Source organism: Silurus meridionalis, chromosome 9, assembly GCF_014805685.1.
Source record: "Silurus meridionalis isolate SWU-2019-XX chromosome 9, ASM1480568v1, whole genome shotgun sequence".
Taxonomy (NCBI): domain Eukaryota; kingdom Metazoa; phylum Chordata; class Actinopteri; order Siluriformes; family Siluridae; genus Silurus; species Silurus meridionalis.
The window spans coordinates 12,501,145-12,516,048 of NC_060892.1; the positions used below are offsets into that span (position 1 = coordinate 12,501,145).

A 14,904-nucleotide genomic window follows, 5' to 3' on the forward strand; every position below is an offset into this window, starting at 1 on the left:
TTTGATGTCAATTTCTCTTAAAAGGAGAGAATCATGACAATTTTGGGGAGTAAATTAATGAAGGATGGAAGGAATTAAGACATTTGTTAAAGTATGCTGAAATAAATAGAATAGGTAAGTAGATCATATCTTTAGAAAATGTAATTTTAAATGTAAAACACACACACACACTTTTCATTTATTACATTTTATTTAATACATTTAATTTGTGCTAATTGGATTGATTATTGATTAAGAATTATATATTATTTTACCAAGCAGGCATTTTATTTACAATTGTTTAAAAACATGTTAACTGTTGATGTCCACAAATGTTAATAATAATAATAATAAACTGTGATAATAATTTTATGTTTTGCCTTTCTTTCCCTTAACCATACCGAAATTGAACCGAACCGTGACTTTAAAACCGAGGAACGTACTGAAGCGTGAATTTTGTGTACCGTTACACCCATAATAGTTATAAGTGCAATGTATCATGTATGTCAGGTGCTTGCAGTTACAGCAGATGGCGCTCTTCCCGTTTATCTTCCTCGTTATGATCGTGGAAGAAGACAAATGTCGAAGGTCAGGCGCGTTTCCTTCCTCAGCGCTCATTAGGAAGTAACCGGCTGTTTTTTTGTTGAACGCCACGGGATCCGGTGGCTCCTCTCTCAGCGACAGTACACGCCGGTTTTTCAACGTTATTACACTCAAACCAACATGGCGAAGAAGAGGAGCGGAGTCCGCGAGCCAGACGGCACTTCACTCATAGAAAAAGAATCGACGACAAAAGAAATGCAGCCTGTTAAAGGTAGCCGACCTCGTAAAGATACCCGTATTGTGGCAAGTCGTGTCCTTTCTCATATGATTGACAGGTTAGTCAGGCGCGGTCACAGATCAGCACAGGTCACGTGGTCGTCTCACGCGTCTGGCGTTTTATCCTATCATAGCGCAGGAGGCGGGGCATTGCCGGTAAACGGGTAGGAGAAAAAAACAGATTTGTCAAAGTATATAAAGATTACTCAGCTTTAGGGCTTTCTGTAGGTCTGTCAAGGTGTTTTTTGGGAAGCTGTTTATCCTGAATTAAACACGATCATTTTAAGTTTAAGAAATGTTCACCTAGACAAGTAAATCAGGATTTATTAAGAAATAATCGCTCTACTTGGAGGAAACAGTATGTAGAAATGAAGCACAATATGTACTGGACACAGTAATGTGTGTGTGTGTGTGTGTGTGAGTGAGTGAGTGAGAGAGAGCTTTGAGATCATCTCGCTGCTCTCTACTGGGATTTTGAAACACCTGACGCAAAGTTGAGCAACGTTTGGTCTTTAACACTTGAGCCGCTCCCCCACAGTGCTGTAAAAGGCGATGGCGGCGCGAGGAATTTATTAATTTATTTTGAAACGATAAACGGCACAAATGACCTTAACGCGGCTCTGATGTGTGGAATAAAACATCTGATGGTGTGCTGTGAGAGGAAAATAATCCCCCCCATACACAGTAGTTCCACCTCTCCCATCCTGATGATCATTCTCCTGTTACAGCACGTCCTGTCCAAAGCTCCAGTCCTCTCACAGAGGAGCAGATATCTCCAGCTCTTCCTTCATTCACACTTCATTTTTATCCTTTTATGGTTACATTAAATGGTACAGAGAACTAGTTTCTTTTTCCTTTCTCTTTCTCTTCTTTCTCTCTCTCTTATCCACTCCCTTCCTTCTCTCTCTCTCTCTCTCTCTCTCTCTCTCATCCACTCCTTCTTTCTCTCTCTCTCTCTCTCTCTCTCTCTCTCTCTCATCCACTCCTTCTTTCTTTCTCTCTCTCTCTCTCTCTCTCTCTCTCTTATCCACTCCTTCTTTCTCTCTCTTGCTTCTCTCTCTCTCTCTCTCTCTCTCTCTCTCTCTCTCTCTCTCTCTCTCTCTCTTTCTCTCTTGACTTTTTCGCTTGAAACTTGTTCTAATTCAAAGAAACCTTAAACAAAATCTTTGTCCTGTAGCCTGGTGGAAAAACTCACACTGAAACATGAGACTCTTTTCAACAATGTCATATAATTGTCTGTTACAGAAAGCTTTACTCTGTCAGCAATTATGTTCATTATCAGCTTTAAATATTCGGTCCATGAGGACAGGCTGTTACCATAGAGACGGAAGAGACATTTATGGAAGGAGTCTCCAGTGTCATCTTTTAGTGACGGGCAGGAAAGTATTTGAAATAGAAGACTTTGCACTTTCTGGTTTCTTTGTAACAAGGCAGGCATTCTTGTGTTTTCTATTGGTAACTTGTTGCAGTGACGTATTACAACATGTGGCCATAAGTAGATTTATAGAACAGTAGAAATGTTTCCTGTTTGCACATTTCAGTGTTGTAATAGGATGTGGTGTTTTTAAAAAATAAACATGGTCATGGTGGTAATAGTAACTGTACTTTAATCCTATAAGAGAGCACAGCAGCACAGGCTGAATTTATCTATGGACTGTGTAAAAATCTAGCTTTTACCTGTATGTATGTATGTATTGTCTTGAAATATTTTGTTCCCTTTGCAGCGGCGCAGTACACTGAAGGAGGATCCGCACGCATGTCCCTGCTCATCCTGGTTACTATCTTTGCCTGCGCTGCTTCAGTCATGTACCTGGTTTACAGAAATTTTCCAGAGCTGAGCGAGTAAGTGAGTTGTTTCTGGTTTTCTAACCCAAAAAAGGTAAATTCATGTATAAGTAGGACTTTTTGGCCTTTCCAGTCATGAGGAAAACCTTCAGGACTTTTTTAATCTTTCAGGTTTCTGAGTAACATGACAAGTGGAATTGTTCTTTTCATCTTGGTAAATGAGAAGAAAAAAAGAAAAGCTGATGTTAGAGTTACAGCGAGAAATATCACAGGAAGGAACTTGTTTTTCTGAAGTTCTACAACACCGAACAGAAGTCTGAAAGGATCACAGATATGACGTCTTACTGGGTTATGACCCAGTTTTAGGTTTAGGTTACACAGCATGATGTAGTGTGTGTGTGTGTGTGTGTGTGTGTGTGTGTGTGTGTGTGGTGAACATGTGTGGTCCCCTGAAACTTCCAGGAATAAGTCTCGACCAGTCTGAGAGCATCAAATGTGCTATATTGGTATAATATACAACTATATACAGACAAGTTTAAAACAGGTGTAAATTTGGAATGGACCAAGAAAACCACTCCACTAAAATTCTTTGCACAAAGAAGACACAACAATTTAAACATACGATATGTAATATGTACATACAAGTCAGAAAAACAGATATGGGCCAAAAATCACAAAAATGCTGAACAGGAAAATCACATCTTAATAAGTCAAGCTACAGCAACACGAGTTCCCTGTACCAGCTTTCATGGAATGCGCGATCATGCACAGACTGCAAATGTGTACAAAACACCATACAAATGCAAACTGACTCTCAAACACTGCAGGCGTTCTTTAAAAAAAAAAATTATTATTATTTAATTATTTATTTTTTGTATTCTGTAACTGCATGTCCCCCAGATGTTTAATCATTACAGAATGAACTGGAAGGCAATAATGAAAAGCTCAAACCAAAAGAAATATCAACAATCACTTCCACTTATTTTCCATTTTCAGTACAGTACGGATATCTGTGTTTACTGATCACAGTACCTGCATGCCTTCAAGCTGTAAATCCTGTTATGTGAAACAGTGCAAAAGGTTCATTTGTGTGAGCTTGAATTGCCACCCGGTTGACGATAGGTTCCCTCTTCACTCTGGTTCCTCTCAAGGTTTCTTCCTTAATCCATCTCGGGGAGTTTTTCCTTGCCACAGTTGCCACTCGTTTTGCTCATCAGGGACAAACTTGCACATAAAGAATCATTTATTCATTCTTTATCACCACATTATCTGTGTGAATCTGCTTTGAGACAATGTTCATTATTAAAAGCAATATACAAATAAATATGAATTGAATTTGAATACTACCAAATTGTGTCCATGAGCTTATGTATGCGGAAGAGGGTAGATGCGCACTTTTCTGGTGCTACACTGCCCTGTGATCAATGGGTTTAAGATGATGCAAGTCTTGAATTAAGCATGTGTTTGTCTTTATGTTTGACAGTAGAAAGTTGAGAAAGCTAGGTGGTGGGAGGGATTTTGCAGGGAAGCAAATTCAAGTGAAATAGGAGATTTTTAAAACTATAAATAATATTTACACTTTTTAGAGAAGCAACCTTTCATGCTCATACCATTTTCTTTATTTTTTCAGAGATGAGAGGGACAAGATAAAAATCCCCAAAGACATGGACGACGCAAAGGCCCTCGGCACAGTTCTCTCCAAATATAAGGACACCTATTATACCCAAGTGCTTCTAGCATATTTTGCTACATACATCTTGTATCCTTTACACTCCTTCAGATTGATGAATTTTCTATTTCAAATAGTAGAGGGTTAGGAATATATTTTAGCACCCCAGAAGTTAAATGTCACTTTTTGTCTCAGACTGGATTATTTTACTACTCCAGTGTAAATAGTATATGGAGTCTGAAGCTGCTCTGGGTTGATGTAAGTGCTAAATAAACTGTACATTAATTTCTAAACAGCTTTCATTTGACCATGGAAGGCTCTGCTGCAGTTGAATATATGATGTCTTTGATTTATGAGTTTCTGGCTGACATTTATTTTTTAGATGATCTAATATAAGAAATATAAAATGCCATTTAGATCTCTGAATAGTTTTAGTACAAGCATATTAAAATAGGAGGGTAAAAACTGCCCAAGGTCAAATCTAATCATTAAAAGTAGCACACACAGTTCTGCCTTTTCATGGTCAACTTTCTCTTTGCTGTAAATTCGATTGTAAGGATTAATGCACTATATGCACGATGTTCAGTTATTTAAGCACATCGAAATATGTGGAACATATATAAGTGAATCTAGTAAATAGAGTAGTTTGTAGGTAAATGTGGGTAATGTTGTTTAGTGTGGGTTTATGAATAGAGCTCAGTTTATCATTTTAAACTGATTTTCAGCTTAAATGATGCAAAAAGCTAGACTGGTAAGAGTTGACTGGAAAGTCTTCTAATGCACTTTTAATTCTTGTGTTGAGCAGAAATCCCGCTCATAATATAATGCACCTTAAGAATCTAGTCGGATAAGCTACAAGAACAGTGCTGTCAGCTGAAAACAGGAACCTGAGGCTATAGATGTCAGGAGAAGAACATCATGGTCCTGTTCATTTGATCCCATTTAAATGCAATATTTAGTTCTCCACACTTCTTGCACTGTAAATATTTGAAGTCCAAGCATTTTCATAAGCAGACACGTTGAAGTCTTAGTGTTTAAATATACCAAAATACAAGACATGCTACAGCTAGGTTTAATAAATTCACAATTTAGACTATAAAAATGGGAAAATGTGTTGTCCTTAATAGTTTTCCGCCAGCCTCCAGACATTTGCCATTCCCGGTTCAATTTTCCTGAGTATCCTCTCTGGTTATCTGTACCCCTTTCCCCTGGCCCTGTTTCTGGTTTGCCTGGTATGTGTGAATTATTATCCATACAGTCACAAAGCAAATAATTGCACACCAAAATATTTTATTTGTTGTCCCTGTATTTATTATTTTGCACTACACCGTAATGTTTTACTAAGTAACGTTTACCGCTTATTGTGTTTCTTAGTGCTCAGGTCTTGGAGCGTCTTTCTGCTACATGTTGTCTTATTTAGTTGGCCGGCCCATGGTGTATAAGTACCTCACAGAGAAAGCGCATAAATGGTCACAACAGGTAAGATATTAGTTTCAATATACGTAGACCAGCCACAGCATTATAACTATTGGCGGGTGAATAGGTGGATAGCATTGATTATCTTGTGGATGTATGCATTATTAAGTAGCAAGTAAACAGTCAGTTTATGTGCTGGAAGCAGGAAAAATGGGCAAACACGAGGATTTAAGTGACTTTAATGAGGGCCAAAGAGCAACAGTTAGAAACCTTGGTCAAAGCATTTCCAAAATGGCACGTCTTATGTTGGGTTTTCGGTACACAGTGATTAGTTCTTTCCAAAAGTGATACATGGAAGGACAAACCAGCGTGTTGAACCAGCAAGAGGTTCATAAATACCCAAGTTTCAAAGTGTTGAAAGTCTGATCATGCATTTATAGGATGTGCTGGACAAAAAAAAAAAGGGTCTGAGCCTTGAGCCAGATACTGCAGTACACCTTCAGACGTCTCGTCAAGTCGATGATTCAGAGTTGTTTTGGCAGAATAAGGGGACCTATACAATATTAGACAGGTTGTTTTAATGTTTTTGTTGATTGGTTTGTGCATATTCTGAAGGCAAAATCTTCTCAAGCATAACTGTTAAATTCTTCTGCTTTTATTATCTCTGCCTTTTATTATACAGTGAAATGAAATTGTAACGGCCCACCTTTAATTTCTCTGCAGGTCGATAAGCATAGAGAACACCTCATCAATTACATCATCTTTCTGAGAATTACGCCTTTTCTCCCGAATTGGTTTATCAACATCACTTCTCCGGTCATCAATGTGCCTCTAGGAGTCTTCTTCTTTGGTACATTTCTTGGTAAGAAGGCAAATTATTATTTTTTTTATTATATTAAGAAATGTTTTACTAATTGTTTGCTGCCAAATTCTTCTATATTGTCAAAGATAATACTTTTCAATTGTTTTATTGCTGATTATAATTTGTAGTGGATTATTCTGTGTTAATTTAAAAGAGAATGAAAAATGCAAGAATGTTCCTTAGCACTCTCTGAGTTTTGTACTTGTGCAGAAAATACTTATTAGGGTGCTTTAAGCTTCATATAAAAGCATGTATTACATGCAGTCCTATAAGAAGTGGTCTTTTTTTCCCTCACAGCAACATTTTCAGAGTTCACATTTTCATGAAAGCACAGAATGACTTTAAAAGCTTCTGACCAGTCAGGTCACAACCTGGTGGGCAAGTGGAGAAAAACAAACCTGCCTACCTTAATTCAGACCAAATATAAAGACAGATTAATGTTTGCAAAGTTTTTCATAAAATTGATTTCATTTAAGCAAGAATCGAATCTTTTTGTTTGAATTTTGTATCCAATTCCGTTATAAAATCAGCCACATAAACATTTGCATGATGCCAGGGTCCTGGGTTTTATGCTACACTTAAGTGACGGTACACATTATAAAAACGAGTCGACTGACTCGAGTTACACTTACACAATTTTCTTTTCATATTCTCTTCTTTTGGCTGCCACATCAGATCATCCGTCTCCATACTACTCTGTTGTCTACCTTTCAAATTACCCACCTGCATGTCTTCCCTCACCACATCCAGAAACCGCCTCCTTGGCCTTCCTCTTTTCCTCCTTCCTGGCGGCTCCTTCCTCAGCATTCTTTTACCGGTATACCTCGTGTCCCTCCGCTGCACATGTCCAAACCATCTCAATCTTGCCTCCCTAGTCAGTATCTACCTACTGGTATGTCGTCTGGGCCAACTGACTTTCTACTCTATCCACTTCCTGCTTGATCTTCACATCATCCAACCTTCTCTCTCTCTTATTTTCCTCATTCATCAGCTGCTCAAAATACTCCCTCCACTTTCTCAACACGCTCTCCTCACTAGTCAACACATTTTCATCTAAATCCTTTATTGCTCTAACTTTTAGCACATCCTTTCCAGCTCTCCCTGCCTGGCCAATCGGTACAAATCCTTTTTTTCTTTCCTTAGTGTCCAACTTCTTATACAACTCCTCATATGCCTTTTTCTTGGCTTAAGCTACATTCCTCTTTACCTGCTGCCGCATCTCCTTGTACTCCTGCCAACTTTTCTCATTACTCTTTCTCCTTATGCTCTCCTGCATGTCCTCATTCCACCACCACGTCTCTTTGTCTTCCTTTCTATTTCCAGATGTCACACCAAGTACCTTTTACTTCTGCAGTAGTTGCCCAATCATCCAGCACCTCTTCACCACCGAGCCCCTGTCTGACCTCTTTCCTAAACCTTCCACTGCAATCTTTCTCCTTTAGTTTCCACCATCTTATTCTTTTTTCAGTCTTCAATGTTAAAAATTACCTGTAAAAATTTCTAACATAATTCAACCATGTATGTTAACATTTAATGAATTGGTATCCTACGCCATTCAATCTATTTATCAGAACCACAAATAATTAACAAAATTATTTCATGACCAATATTCTAATGTTGCATACAAAAAGTTACGATTTTATCTTGAATTATTAGCCAGTATTTGACGCAATATCCCACCTGCCAGATCGTGCGGGAAGCTCAGTGTCTTCATTTTCCGAAGCCGAGGTGTTCTAAAGCAAAGACAAAAACCAAATCTAAATGTACAGCAAGATTAATACTGGTCAGTGTTTAGTGGTTAAACCGTTAAAGGCTCATGTAATGTACAGACAGAGAATCACTCCAGCCAGTGTGAAAGCTTCCTGTTGGTAGATATGAATTGCATTTAGACCGTGTTCTCTCACATTTCTTTTTCAGGAGTTGCTCCTCCATCTTTTGTAGCCATAAATGCCGGAACTACACTGTATAAGCTGACCACAGCGGGCGAGGCCGTGTCCTGGTACTCACTGGCCGTGCTGGCTGTCCTGGCTGTAGTCTCTATACTCCCAGTGTGCTTCCAGAGAAAGCTTCAGGAAAAGATGGAGTAAACGAACACCTCGTTTTTTCTGCCTGTCATCTAGTTCATCCTTGTCCTTATGTGCACAACTGTCTTTTTTTTTTGTCATCATCAAAGACAAAACGGGCCCAGAACTGTTGAATACTGACTGGCTCCAGATCGCGCCACATGCTTGTTTTTTGTGAACAGAATGAACATTTATATCCATAATCTTTTTATTGTTTCATATGTTTTAATGATCTCGTGTAGCAGTTATTGTTCCCATATCAAATTAATCATTTAAAATTTTTTTTTTTACTTTAAAGCAATACATTTTGAGGTGTTTTTAGCCCGTGTTGCTTTGGCAGCACAAGTAGGGTGCTATGCCAGGAGAAATTTAAATAAATAGGCCATGACTTTATTTCCCCACACTTTGGGTGGTAAGTAAGTAATCAAAATGTATATGATGTGTGTGTGTGTGTGTGTGTGTGTGTGTGTGTGTGTGTGTGTGTGTGTGTGTGTGTGTGTGTGTGTGTATACATACATTTCATTTTGATTAATTCTAGACAAACAGCAAGTCTTTCTGCCAAACATTTATTTTTTTCCTGGAATTTTTTTTTTTTACTTATTTATATCAGAAGACAATTTTGTGAAATTGAATTGCATTTATAAGGCCTCATTTGTTGTCATTTTTGTTTTTAGCTAGAATGTTTTTGCTTGCATTCAATTTGTCTTAAAAAGCAAGTTACTAGAAATAGATTGCAGTAACCCTTTTGAAATTGTTCTCCACCCCGAACTTAAAAGAGGAAACAAAGAGGAGTGAGAATGATGATTTTGGTTGTGATTATTCAAAATCAGAAGAAACCTTGTGAATCTTAACCAGATTAAAAATACACACACAAAAAAAAAAGCAATTTAGAAAATTGATTGTAATACAGTGGGTTCGTGTTTGCACTGAATGTTTTTTTTTTTTGGGGGGGGGGTACATTTTACCCTATGAAGGGTAGAAGCTGGATACCTCATTGTGTATGATTTCACGGTTTGCTCATCCAAAGCATCATTAGTCCTTTAGTTTCCAATCCTGGTACTGGAAGTGCTCCTGTTCGCCTGTGATTTCTTAATTAGCTAATAGATTTAGATCAATGAATCTGAAAGTACAGTATGTGTATAGGCTCTTGTAGGACCAGGATTTAGAACCAGCGGTCTCTTGCTTTCTGCAGTTTAGAAAACACTTACGTCCCTTTGTATATTCTAGTGAACCTCTATTAATCATTTCCTAAGCCCACCCATGTTTATTTAGTAAATTTCTACAATGTCTTTGCTTTTCCTTACATTTACTTTTTGATTTCTCTTCAGGTTTGTGATTTAAGTTGCTTCCACTCACTCATACACAGTATTACATTGATCCTTTGAGATGTTCTTCACATGTAAATGCTACTAATTGATAATGTTTTCTTTCAAGATGTCATTATGAAATCTAAAATGAAGATATTTATTATGAAATAATTAAAACATGGTTTCCTTCACTAATGAGAGTTTGTGTTTGGGATGCATTTTCTGGTGATAAAACTGCACTGTTACAATAACAAGACAGGCATGAAGTGGTATAAGATGAGATTGTAAAACAAATGCACTTGGGAAATACAGAACAGGAATTTCTACATTATGTTTAAATTTAGAAATAGTAACTGCATAGTTTAGTTTTACCATCTGAAGTGGATGGATATTGAATAAGAATTGATTAAATAAGATTAGGAACCATGTTGTTTGTTTTGTAACAAAGTCTCACATTTTTTTCCTGGATATGTTTCCCAGAAATGTTCTATAGACATAACTCTTGTTTTTGTGCTGGATATGTATCTTCAAGTTTTCAAACCATCTGCATAATTAGAAAATACATTTAGGTTTCGTTCAAGTGACAGATTATTCAAGTATAAAGAACAAATATCTCATCTTTGAATGAATTCAATTATATAATTAACTTAGTCACAGATGCTTTTGTGAATTAGTAAACCCAACCTTAATTTTAGAGTCTATAAATCTGAATGAGAACAATACATATAATAAATGCAATGTACTGGTATCAGTCTATTGCATTATTTTACCACTAGCCCCAGAAGCACTTTCTGCTCACTGCACTTATATACATTCATTTATAAAGATAAATATTTCATATATTTCATATACCAACCAGTCATAATTTTATGGCCACTGAACAGGTATAACATTTTGGCAACCTGCCTAATGTCTGTCAAGCTTTAACAATATTAACTTCTTTAGCAATATGAAATACAGTTGCTTGTCTGTTGGATCGGACTACACGGGCCAGCCTTTGCTCCCATGGCCGCCCATGGCACTGTCGCCAGTTCACCACTGTTCCTTTTTTAGACCACTTTTGATAGATACCTACCACTGCAGACTGGCAACACTCCACAAGAGCTGCAGTTTTGGAGATGCTCTGACCCAGTCGTCTAGCCATTACAATTTGGCCCTTGTCAAACTCGCTAAAATCCTTACGCTTACCCATTCTTTATGATTCTATCACATTGACTTTGAAAACAAAATGTTCACTTGCTGCCTAATATATCCCACCCACTAACAGGTGTCTTGATATACAATATTATATTGTCATAATTATGCCTGGTTGGTGTATTCTGGCATGCAATACACTTAAAGTTCCAATTTATGTTCAGAGAATATTGTGTGGCTACATAAATGTTCACAGACTTGCCCTGCTTGTGGTGCTATACTGTCAGCAGTTGCTTTATTCAGACAGAAGAGGGCAGGCTGCCAATACTCCTCATCCAAGTAAAGATAACAGTCTATTTTTGCAACTCCACCCAAAGATTCCACACCTGACTGTAACATTATAAACCTCACTGCTGATCATTTTCACAATTGATTTTTGTTTAATACTGGGGTTCTGTTAAAGATCAATTGTTCAAACTTGACCTCGGATTATTGTTTCTGTGAAGTTTTACTTTTTTTCATGATTACATGGGTTTCCCCAGGGTTCTGGCTTCCTCTCACAATACAAAACCATCCTATATTGTCAAAAGTATGCAAAAAAATATAACTGAATACCCGAAAATCTAATTTCAGATTTAGTCCCATTTTTGTTATAATAAGTTTGAAGGCTTTTCACTAGATTTTGGAGGATTGCTGTGGGAATTTTTGTTAATTCAGCCACAAAAATGTTTTCAGGTGGTCAGGCACTGATGCTGATGCAGTCTGGTGTTCCAGTTCATTCAAAAGGTGTTCATTTGGGTTGAGTTTTGTTGGAGCTCTATGCTGTAAACTTGAGTTCCTTTTCTCCAAACTTGCCAAACCATGTGTCTATAGAGCCCACATTGTGCACAAGGGCATTGTCATGCTGGAAAGGGTTTAAACCTTTTAGTTGCAGTACTTTTTTTACTTTGAGGCAACAATTTTGGGAACAACCAAATATGAGTGTGATGGTCAGGTGTCCACAACCTTATAGTTACTTAGAATATAAAATTTTACATGTTTTTCTCATGTCTCTATGATGTTTCTCTGGGTCTTCCAGTTTCCACCTACAGCCCAAAACCTGCTGATACACTTCATCAGCAGGTTTTGTAAGATGGGAGGCTTTGTGAAAAATCTCACCATGTGCCTGACCTCCTTTGCATGATAATAACCGCCATTCTTCTGGGTAGGATTTCCACTAGTTTTTCTCAAACATTCAGTTAAAAAAATTGGTTATGAAAAATATGATGATGTCATGAATGAGTGCCATAAGTAATACTTCCCAGTGTGCCTCTGGCTATAAACTGGTTTTATATATACAGTGGTACCTCGACATACGAGTGCCCTAACATACGTGTTTTTTGAGATACGAGCGGTCACTCGATCGATTTTTTGCTTTGATACGAGCAAAAACTTGAGATACGAGCTCGAGACGCCGCTGCTAGATGGCGAATCGAAGCCAGAAAGCGAAGATTGTGACGAAAATTAAGATAAGCAAAGAAGAAAAGTGAACATTGTAAAGTTTTGGGATACGTAGTGTACAGGAGTGATTAGTAAAAAACGAGTTTTCCCTCCGACTCCGCTTATCGCCTTTATCCCCCCCACCCCACCCCCCGTCCCTCCGCACACTCACACACACACAGACACACACACCCCACCGGCGTTTTCGTTAGCTCAAGTCATCTCATCTCCAAGGAAAATACACTGAATAAAACCTTATTATATCTTTACATTCTCTTTTATTATGTTTTTATACATTTGTCATTTATAAATAAATTTTTCTTATTTAAAAACACGTAACAAAAACAACTGGGGTGGCATTTTGGGGGCTGGAACGGATTAATGGCATTTCAATTAATTTCAATGGGGAAATTTGAAGCAATTTGACACACGAGCAAGGTTACGGAACGAATTAAACTCGTATGTTGAGGTACCACTGTACTTCCGTATTAAGACGTTTACTGAGGTTTAAACCACAAGTTTTACTTTTATGGTCACTTTAAACCGGGCCTGTTGAAGATGCTTGTGTGTGTGTGTGTGTGTGTGTGTGTGTGTGTGTGTGTGTGGGTGTTCTTGTTCTCCTATCCTGGTGGGGACTTTGACCTGAATGCACACCGACTCATGGGGACCCATGTCACCGTGGGGACCTAAACTGAGGTCCCCTCTGGCAAAGCCACACAAGCACTTCCCAAACAGTGTCTAGACACGCCCAGTAAGGTTTTCTCTGAAGACCCTATGGGGTCCATTTTCAAGACAAAATCTGTGTGACTGTGTAATCCATGTGCCCCTAGAGGTCACACACGGTATTGCCAACCCCACTGTTAAATTGTTCTGAAATTTTGTGTCACGTCCTTCCCACTCTCTAGCGCCATCTATCGGTCAATAATAAAATATAAATGTAATGTATATTACACAATAGATTATTATACTATTTACTTATAAATGTATATTAATTCACAAAATTAAGTACATTTACTGTTGATGCACCAGAATGAAACTTCAGGGTACGCTGAGCCACAAATTGTGTTATTACTAAGCAAATTATTTTTGTTAGATTACATGAAAATGCATTAAATAATTAGAATATAATGGATTGTTAAAACTAAAGTAACTTAATGTAATTTATTGTAGCTCTGTCTATATTCAAACACTCAATATTAATGGCAATAGGAAATTAATCAAAAAGAGGTTGGCCAACTCCAGGTCTTTCAATCCTAATTTCGCATGGACTCTTGTATGCCAGGGGAATTTACGTTCATTAATTGTCAATTTAGGTTCAAAAATACTTTAATGTGATTTGGTTAATAATATTATTATTAGTTTACAAGTTCACAAAGAGTTTACTTTTAACAGATTACTAACAAACTTCTAAAAAAAAGTTTAACAAACCACCAGGTCCTGATAATATACAATCGTTTGTACCTAAAATTGGCAGCTGCTATTTTAACTCTACTGGATTATCTTTTTGATATTTCACTACAATATATACAAATGGTGTTAAGTCCCCCACGACTTACGATCGAAATATGCTACGACGACTCCATTGTAAGTCAAAAATATCGTAAATTGAAGATGATACTATGACTATGACAGCTTTTTTAGCTTCATGGTGATTTATAATTTTCATTTTCTGCTCTAAACTGATGGCTTTCCGCTTCTTTTTTTCACTACCAGCACTAGACATACTTGGGCATTTGGAAGACATGCTTTTATCACTTAAATTGCTGTTTGAAACCGTTTGAAACAGATAAAAATACACACTGAGACAACTTTACTCTGTCGAGCGCTAGCGAGAGTGGGGCATCTCACAAGGGACAGATACGCTCATCCCAGCTGCACGTTCAATGTATCGTACATCGTACATGGATGCCTGTGCCTGTTGTGCCAAATTTTAAATATTAAGTCGAACCATTGTAACTCTGGGATTATCTGTATTAGATAACTACAGACATTCGGCGAAGCTCTGTGCTCTACTAATACACTATTTTCATATAAATTATGAATGACTATATTATAAATGTATACATTTATTGTAATTGCTAACCACTTAGATAACAGAGCTACTCCTTATACCCTCAGTCCATATCTGACAGTCTCTGGCTAGTAGTAATGCCATGATATAGCTTTGGCATGACCTAATGGAGGAAGGGAGAATGGGGCCAGATACATATCTCTTTATAAAGCTAAAGAGGTGAATAGTACAGATATAATCTAATCTGGATCCAAATTTTAAAAATCCACAGATCCAGCATCAAGATGTTAGTGCTGCTCATGATGTAGAGGGGCAATGATTTGCTAACAACATGGCTAAAGCCTTTGTAAGGTGCACACAGGTGGACTATATTCTATGCA

At 37.6% G+C, this 14,904-nt stretch overlaps 1 protein-coding gene across 2 annotated transcripts; it reads left to right on the top strand.

Annotated features, from left to right (window-relative positions):
• Positions 1-400: 400 nt before the first annotated feature.
• On the top strand, positions 401-10,091 carry tmem41b (transmembrane protein 41B). 2 transcript variants are annotated; one of them, XM_046857265.1, is made up of 7 exons: positions 401-793; positions 2,523-2,640; positions 4,214-4,342; positions 5,391-5,484; positions 5,627-5,731; positions 6,392-6,530; positions 8,448-10,091. In XM_046857265.1, the coding sequence occupies exons 1-7, from the start codon at positions 703-705 to the stop codon at positions 8,615-8,617; spliced, it is 846 nt and encodes a 281-aa protein (XP_046713221.1). In that variant the 5' UTR covers positions 401-702; the 3' UTR covers positions 8,618-10,091. The 2 variants fall into 2 exon arrangements, with proteins under 2 accessions (XP_046713221.1, XP_046713224.1); XM_046857268.1 differs by lacking the exon at positions 401-793 and adding an exon at positions 2,016-2,228.
• Positions 10,092-14,904: the final 4,813 nt, after the last annotated feature.